Here is an 8,490-nt window from a genome sequence, read left to right as displayed (position 1 = left end):
CAGGTGCCACCAGGGCTGTCCCCTCAGAGGGGGCCTGGCCCTCGGGCTGTGACAAACGGGGATTTTATGAGCGGCTTTTGCAAATATTCAGATGAACATTGTAGAAAGGGATGCTGTGTTCATTCCCTCAAGCAGTGTGGTAAACACGGTTTTAGGTTATAACATAAAACAGAAACTAAAAAGGAACTGAAATAGAAAATTTGCTGTGTGAGATGATTTTTTAAAGAGAGGAGCGAGGGAGCGGCGCTGAGACACCGGAGTCTTTCAGAGAAAATGAATTTATTGCTCCTTTATCAGAAAAAATCAACTCAGCCCTGGAAATTCGGGATTCAGAGGATTTGACCCGGAGCAGAATCCTGGGCTGGGCTGGGATTTGTGCGGGATTGGGGATTCAGGATTTGGGATTGGGAATGGGGGTTTCGGGTTGGGGGATTTGGGGTCGGGGATGGTTTTGGGGTGACGCCCATCGCGGCGGTGACGTCACACTCAGGGGGCAGGGCCACGGCACTCAGCGCCCCCCAGTGGCCAGAACTGGCACTGCCCAGCGCCACCAGTGCCACCAGTGTCCCCAATGTCCCCAAACCGGCACTGCCCGGTGCCACCAGTGCCATCAACTGGACCTCGATCCCCGTGACCTGGAGGTGACACCGGGCCAGCAGAGGGGACACAGGGCCAGCAGAGGTGGCCCCAATCCCCCAAAACCACCACGACACCACCAGTCAGGGAAATTCTCTTTGCTCACAGGTGCCACCAGGGCTGTCCCCTCAGAGGGGGCCTGGCCCTCGGGCTGTGACAAACGGGGATCAACCCCCCAAATCTTCCCCCAAACCCCTTTCTGTGTCCTTTTTCGGGTTTATTCCACCCAGACCATCCCTAACTCTTTATTTTTGTTGCCTCCCATTGTGCCAAACCCCAACTGTCCCAATCTTTGTTCCTCCAGCTTTACGACTTTTTTAGAACCATTTTATTTCTATTCAACTTTCCAGATTTTACAAACGAGGGATTGGCGTTTTTCACAGGGCTGTCCCCTCAGGGTGGCACTGAGAGGGTGGCACTGCCCTCAGGGCTGTCCCCTAGAGGGTGGCACTGAGAGGGTGGCACTGCCCTCAGGGCTGTCCCCTCAGGTGGTGGCATTGCCCTCAGGGCTGTCCCCTCAGAGGGTGGCAGGGCTGTCCCCTCAGCTGGTGGCTTGGCCCTCGGGGTTGCCCCTGTCTGGGGGCTGTCCCCTCAGAGGGTGACCGCCCTGTCGAGGTTGTCCCCTGAGCTGGTGGCCTCCCCGGGGGCTGTCCCCTCCCTCAGGGCTGTCCCCTCTCTCTGGGGGCTGTCCCCTCAGGGTTGTCCCCTCAGAGGGGCTGTCCCCTCAGGCATGGCCACCCCCTGAGGGCTGTCCCCTCTCTGGGGCTGTCCCCTCAAAAGGGGGCCTCCCTGTTGGGGCTGTCCCCTCAGGCAGTGGCATCGCCCTCAGGGCTGTCCCCTCTCTGGGGGCTGTCCCCTCAAGGGGTGGCCTTGCTGTCAGGGCTGTCCCCTCAGAGGGGTTGTCCCCTGAAAAGGTGACCTCCCTGTTGGGGCTGTCCCCTGAGCTGGTGGCATCCCCGGGGGCTGTCCCCTCTCTGGGGGGCTGTCCCCTCAAAAGGTGGCCTCCCCCTCAGGGCTGTCCCCTCTCTGGGGGCTGTCCCCTAAGGCAGCGGCATCACACTGGGGGCTGTCCCCTCAGAGGGTGGCCTTGCTGTCAGGGCTGTCCCCTCAAAGGGTGGCCTCCCCCGGGGGCTGTCCCCTCAAAGGGTGGCCTCCCCCGGGGGCTGTCCCCTCAGAGGGTGGCCTTGCTGTCAGGGCTGTCCCCTCAAAGGGTGGCCTCCCCCGGGGGCTGTCCCCTCAGAGGGTGGCCTCCCCCGGGGGCTGTCCCCTCTCTGGGGTCTGTCCCCTGAGCCGGTGGCCTCTCTCAGGGGGCTGTCCCCTCAAAGGGTGGCCTTGCCCTCAGGGCTGTCCCCTCTCTGGGGTCTGTCCCCTCAAGGGGTGGCCTCCCCCGGGGGTTGTCCCCTGAGCTGGTGGCCTCCCCCGGGGGCTGTCCCCTCCCCGGGGGGCTGTCCCCTCAGGCGGTGGCGTCCCCCTCGGGGCTGTCCCCCCCGTCCAGCAGCGCGTAGTGCGCGTGGCTCTGGCAGGGCCGCTGCAGGGGATGCGCCAGCAGCTTGGCCATGCAGTTGTGCAGCTCCAGCGCCGGCCCCGCCAGGGCCACCTCGTACTTGTAGTTGGTGCCTTTGGTGTCCAGGCTGCCGAAAAACCCGAACATGTCCTGGGGAGGGACACAACGGGGACACAACGGGCTCGAAGCTGGCTTATCCTGAGCTTAAATCCTGAGAATTCTCCTCTTTTTGTCCTCCCACTTTGGCTAAAAATTTCCCACGGAATTCTGTCCTTTTTGTCATTCTGTTCTTGGTGATCCTCCACAAACCCACCCCGTTCCCATCCCATTTCCCCTAAATCCCCCCATTCCCACCCCATTTCCCCTAAATCCTTAAATTCCCACCCCATTTCCCCTAAATTCCCCCATTTCCCCCTAAATCCCCCCATTCCCACCCCATTTCCTCCTAAATCCTCCCATTTTCCCCCAAATCCCCCATTCCCACTCCATTTTCCCTAAATCCTGCAATTCCCACCCTAAATCCCCCCATTCCCACCCCATTTCCCTTCCCCCCCCAAATCCTATCTTTCCCCCCTTTTTCCACCCCAAATCCCCCCTTTTTCCACCAATTTCCCCCCAAAACCACTCCCACATCCCCTCCAAACCCCCCCAGTCCCACAAAAGGGGGGAAAATCAGGGGGGGAAAAAGAAAATAAAAAAGGAAAGATGGGGACAAATGAGGGGAAAAAACGGAGGAATTTGGGGGGAAATTTTGGGGAAAAAAATAAAATAAAGAAATAAATAAAGAAAATAAAAAAGGAAAAACACAAATGAGGCACAGGGTGGCACAGGGGGTGTGGGTGGCACAGACCTTGACGTGCTCGCCCCCGCAGAAGTGCGGCTGGCAGCGCGGGCGCCCGAACACCAGGATGGTTCTGACCACGAAGGGCGGCGGGATGGTCTGGACGTTGTCGGTCACCGGCAGCTCCACCTTCTGCTGGCTGCAGGGGACAGGGACACGGGGACAGCGTGGGGACAGGGACATGGGGACAGGGACACGGGGACAGCGTGGGGACACGGACACGGGGACAGGGACACGGGGACAGCGTAGGGACAGGGACACGGGGACAGCGTGGGGAGAGGGACACGGGGACAGCGTGGGGACAGTGTGGGGACAGCGTGGGGACAGGGACACAGAGACAGGGATAGGGACAGGGATGGGGATGGGACAGGGATGGAGACACAGGGGACAAGGACGGGGTCAGGGTGGCAGCCATGGGGACAGGACAGGGAGAGAGTGGCACCCACAGGGACAAGGACAGGGTGGCATCCACGGGAACAGGGACAGAGATGGGGACAGGGAAAGGGTGACACCCATGGGGACAGAGGGCACCCACAGGGACAGGGATGGGGACAGGGTGGCACCCATACAGGGACAAGACATGGTGGCACCCACGGGCTCAGGGTGGCACCCACAGGGATGGAGACAGGACAGGGTGGCACCCACAGGGACAGAGAACAGGGACAGGTGGCACCCCTGGGTCAGGGTGGCACCCACGGGGACAGAGGACAGGGGACAGGGTGGCACCCCTGGGGTCAGGGGACAGGGACAGGTGGCACCCCTGGGTCAGGGTGGCAGCCACAGGGACAGAGGACAGGGCTCAGGTGCCACCCTCCCCTGGCACCCTCCAAGCCCTCCTGCCCCCTCCCCCGGAACGTTCCAGAACCCCCCGGTGCTCACATGAGGTTGAAGAGCCCGTCCAGATCTGAGCTTGGGGTCAAGGCTGCTCCTGGCACCTGTGCCACCCCCAGGGCCACCCTGGCACCTGTGCCACCCCTAGAGCCACCCCAGGGCCACCCCCAGGGCCACCCTGGCACCTGTGCCACCCCCAGGGCCACCCAGACACCCGTGACACCCTCAGGGCCACACAGACATCTGTGCCACCCCTAGGGCCACCCCAGGGCCACCCTGGCACCCAAGACACCCCGATGCCACCCAAGGGACCCCAGTGGCATCCCGGTGGCCCTGGTGGCAAAGAAGGGACACCCCTGGCACCCAGGACAGCCCAATGGCAGCCCTGGCACGCGGTGGCACGGCAGGATACTGAAGGACTGGCACACGACGGTGTCCAGGTCGTAGAGGCAGCTGCAAACCTCGCGGGGATCCGACGTGAACCCCGAGAGCTGCGGGGGCACCGCGCTGGCACCGGCCCTGTCCCTTGTCCCCATCCCTGTGCCTCTCCTTGTCCCTTGTGCCAATCCCTTTGCCCTGTCCCCTCTGCCAATCCCGCATGCCCACCCTGTTCCTGTACCCAACCTGTGCCCATCCCAGTTGCCATCCGCATCCCTGTCCTCGGCCCTGTCCCCATCCCCGTCCCTGTCCCCAACCCATGCACATCCCTGTCCCTGTCCCCATCCCCATCCCTGTCCTCGTCCCTGTCCCCAACCCGTGCCCATCCCTGTCCCTGTCCCCATCCCCATCCCTGTCCTCGGCCCTGTCCCCATCCCCGTCCCTGTCCCCAACCCATGCACATCCCTGTCCCTGTCCCCATCCCCATCCCTGTCCTCGTCCCTGTCCCCAACCCGTGCCCATCCCTGTCCCTGTCCCCATCCCCATCCCTGTCCTCGGCCCTGTCCCCATCCCCGTCCCTGTCCCCAACCCATGCACATCCCTGTCCCTGTCCCCATCCCCATCCCTGTCCTCGTCCCTGTCCCCAACCCGTGCCCATCCCTGTCCCTGTCCCCATCCCCATCCCTGTCCTCGGCCCTGTCCCCATCCCCGTCCCTGTCCCCAACCCATGCACATCCCTGTCCCTGTCCCCATCCCCATCCCTGTCCTCGTCCCTGTCCCCAACCCGTGCCCATCCCTGTCCCTGTCCCCATCCCCATCCCTGTCCTCGGCCCTGTCCCCATCCCCGTCCCTGTCCCCAACCCATGCACATCCCTGTCCCTGTCCCCATCCCCATCCCTGTCCTCGTCCCTGTCCCCAACCCGTGCCCATCCCTGTCCCTGTCCCCATCCCCATCCCTGTCCTCGGCCCTGTCCCCATCCCCGTCCCTGTCCCCAACCCATGCACATCCCTGTCCCTGTCCCCATCCCCATCCCTGTCCTCGTCCCTGTCCCCAACCCGTGCCCATCCCTGTCCCTGTCCCCATCCCCATCCCTGTCCTCGGCCCTGTCCCCATCCCCGTCCCTGTCCCCAACCCATGCACATCCCTGTCCCTGTCCCCATCCCCATCCCTGTCCTCGTCCCTGTCCCCAACCCGTGCCCATCCCTGTCCCTGTCCCCATCCCCATCCCTGTCCTCGGCCCTGTCCCCATCCCCGTCCCTGTCCCCAACCCATGCACATCCCTGTCCCTGTCCCCATCCCTGTCCTCGTCCCTGCCCGTCCCTGTCCCCAACCAATGCACATCCCTGTCCCTGTCCCCATCCCTGTCCTCGTCCCTGTCCCCAACCCGTGCCCATCCCTGTCCCTGTCCCCATCCCCGTCCTCGTTCCTGTCCCCATCCCCGTCCCTGCCCGTCCCCAACTTGTGCCCATCCCTGTCCCTGTCCCCACCCGTGTCCCTGTCCCTGTCCCCAACCTTTGCCCTTCCCTGTCCCTGTCCCCACCCCATCCCCGTCCCCCGACACCTCAGCCCCCCACTGTCCCCATCCCTGTCCCCTCTGCCAGTTCCCCATGCCCATCGCCATCCCTGTCCCCACCCCGTGTCCATCCCCGTCCCTGTCCCCACCCTGTGCCCGTGTCCCCGTGTCACCCACCCAGGTGGCATCGTTGTTCACCACCACCAGGGCGAACTCGTGGCTTTTGTCGATTTTGTGTTTGGTCCTGACGAACATCTCGATCATCTTCTGTGCCACCGTCAGGGCATTGCTGCGGCACCTGCGGGCACGGGTGAGGCACCCTGGCACCCCGACACTGCCAACCCCAAACACACAAACCCCAACACACCGCCAACCCCAAACACACAAACCCCAGAAACACAAACCCCAACACACAACACACCACCAACTCCAAACACCACCAACCCCAGAAACACAAACCCCAGAAACACAAACAGCCCCCCGTGTCACCCACCCAGGTGGCATCGTTGTTCACCACCACCAGGGCGAACTCGTGGCTTTTGTCGATTTTGTGTTTGGTCCTGACGAACATCTCGATCATCTTCTGTGCCACCGTCAGGGCATTGCTGCGGCACCTGCGGGCACGGGTGAGGCACCCTGGCACCCCGACACTGCCAACCCCAAACACACAAACCCCAACACACCGCCAACCCCAAACACACAAACCCCAGAAATACAAACAGCCCTGGCACCCCAAACACCACCAACCCCAAACACCACCAACCCCAGAAACACAAACCCCAGAAACACAAACCCCAGAAACACAAACCCCAGAAACACAGACAGCCCTGGCACCCCGACACCACCAACTCCGAACACACAAACCCCAAACACACAGACAGCCCTGGCACCCCAAACACCACCAACCTCAAAATCACAAACCCCAGAAACACAAACCCCAAACACACAAACCCCAAACACACAAACCCCAAACACACAAACCCCAAACACCACCAACCCCCAAACCACAAACCCCAAAAACACAAACCCCAAACTCACAAACCCCAAAATCACAAACCCCAAACACCACCAACCCCAGAAACACAAACCCCAGAAACACAAACCCCAAACACAACACAAACCCCAGAAACCACACCTGGCACCAACAGGCACCGGGTCAGAGACCCCAAAACCAGGGGGGACAGGGATGGGCACAGAGACGGGGACAGGGAGTGGCACGGGGACAGGGACAAATCAGTGCTGGGGCTCAGGGCCCCAAAGCCAGCCCCCCCGGCACTGTCCCCTATCCCTGTGCCCTGTCCCTGTCCCCTGTCCCTGTCCCCTGTCCCTGTGCCCTGGTACTGTCCCCTGTCCTCATCCCCTGTGCCCATGCCCTGTCCCCGTGCCCTGGCACTGTCCCCTGTCCCCATCCCCTGTCCCTGTCCCTGTGCCCGTGCCCTGTCCCCATCCCCTGTCCCTGTCCCCGTGCCCTGGCACTGACCCGTTGAAGGACTCCAGTTTGGGCACTGCCATCTCCTCAGCCAGGTCCAGGCAGATGATCTGGGGGGGATGGGGGAGCACGGCTGAGACCCCCGAGTGTCCCCAGGGACCCCAAAGTGTCCCCAGGGCCCCTCCTGCACCCCTGGAGAATCCCCCAGTACAGCCCTTCATAATTCCCCACTATCCCCCTGAGAACTCCCAGTATCCCCCCACCATCCTCCCTGCCAGCCCCCCAGTGCTCCCAGTCCCCTCCCAGTCCTTCCTCACCACCTTCTCGGGGCAGTTCACCCGGGGCGTTCTCACGGTCACCTCGCCGTGCTGGGCACCGCCGGGGCCGTGCCAGGCCGTGCCAGGCTGCCCGGGGGGGCTGTGCCCGGCGCTGGCCGCCTCGCCCTCGCCCTCGCTCCGGTTGCCCACGGCCTCTGCCCGGTTGCCCTCGCTCCGGGTGCCCACGGCCTCTCCCCGGGTGCCCACGGTGTCCCCGCGGGTGCCCACGGTGTCCCCCCGGGTGCCCACGGTGTCCCCCCGGGTGCCCACGCTGCCCAGGCCGCTCGGGGCTCGGTCCTCGGCGCCCTCGGGGTTCGAGCGGGTGCGAGGCCGAACTTCTGGAAGCTTCTCCTCCTCGTCCTCGGCAGCGCTGCCCGGCTCCGACGGGTCCATCCTGAAACTGGGGGGGCTGGGACCCCAAAACGAGAGGGTGTGCTGGGGCTGGGACCCCAAAATGGGGGGGTGTGCTGGGGCTGGGACCCCAAAACGAGAGGGTGTGCTGGGGCTAGGACCCCAAAATCAGGGGGTTTGTGTTGCTGTGGGGCTAGGACCCCAAAACTGGGGGGGGTGCTGGGGCTGGGACCCCAAAATCAGCGGGTTTGGGGTGCTGTGGGGCTGGGACCCCAAATCAGAGGGTCAGGGGGTTCTGTGTGCCTGAACCCCAAAACAGGGGGGTGCTGTGGGGCTGGAACCCCCAATCAGCCCTCCGAGCCCCCCGCGCTCACCGCCCGCCGCCGCTCTGGCCCCGCCGGAAATGGCGCCGCGCGAGGGCTGCTGGGAGTTGTAGTTCCTTTGGGTGCCCAGCTGCCACCACCCAGGGGAGCCCCGAACACCTCCTCACGCCTCTTTCCCCTCACTCACCCCATTCTTCACATCCTCCCCGTTCGTTTTCGCCCCCTGAACCCCCAAAGACCCCCCTGAACCCCCCAAAGCCCACCCCGCTCACCGATCTCCGCCCCCTGGCCTGGCCCCGTTCCGCCGGAAGTGGCGCCGCGCGGAGGCTGCTGGGAGTTGTAGTCCCCCTGGACCCCCGGCCAAGC

At 63.7% G+C, this 8,490-nt stretch overlaps 1 protein-coding gene across 1 annotated transcript; it reads right to left on the bottom strand.

Moving 5' to 3' along the window:
• Positions 1 to 1,790: 1,790 nt before the first annotated feature.
• BABAM1 (BRISC and BRCA1 A complex member 1) lies at positions 1,791 to 8,296 on the bottom strand. The gene is made up of 8 exons (XM_041478331.1): positions 8,176 to 8,296; positions 7,451 to 7,859; positions 7,185 to 7,243; positions 6,198 to 6,318; positions 4,225 to 4,303; positions 3,861 to 3,885; positions 2,957 to 3,120; positions 1,791 to 2,343 (listed from the first exon to the last, which is right to left on the bottom strand). The coding sequence occupies exons 2-8, from the start codon at positions 7,841 to 7,843 to the stop codon at positions 2,090 to 2,092; spliced, it is 1,095 nt and encodes a 364-aa protein (XP_041334265.1). The 5' UTR covers positions 7,844 to 7,859; positions 8,176 to 8,296; the 3' UTR covers positions 1,791 to 2,089.
• Between the last annotated feature and the right edge of the window lie 194 nt (positions 8,297 to 8,490).

Source organism: Pyrgilauda ruficollis, unplaced genomic scaffold (assembly GCF_017590135.1).
Source record: "Pyrgilauda ruficollis isolate IOZ18807 unplaced genomic scaffold, ASM1759013v1 scaffold442, whole genome shotgun sequence".
Taxonomy (NCBI): Eukaryota; Metazoa; Chordata; class Aves; order Passeriformes; family Passeridae; genus Pyrgilauda; species Pyrgilauda ruficollis.
This window is presented reverse-complemented; position numbering and strand designations above follow the sequence as displayed.

Excerpts from the sequence above, each read along its gene's own strand:
- BABAM1 (XM_041478331.1), bottom strand. The coding sequence starts at position 7,843 with ATGGACCCGTCGGAGCCGGGCAGCGCTGCCGAGGACGAGGAGGAGAAG. Across the intron at positions 4,304-6,197 it reads TGAACAACGATGCCACCTGG|CTCTCGGGGTTCACGTCGGA; the intron begins GTGGGTGACACG and ends GTGCCCCCGCAG. Across the intron at positions 3,121-3,860 it reads GACGGGCTCTTCAACCTCAT|CCAGCAGAAGGTGGAGCTGC; the intron begins GTGAGCACCGGG and ends TGTCCCCTGCAG.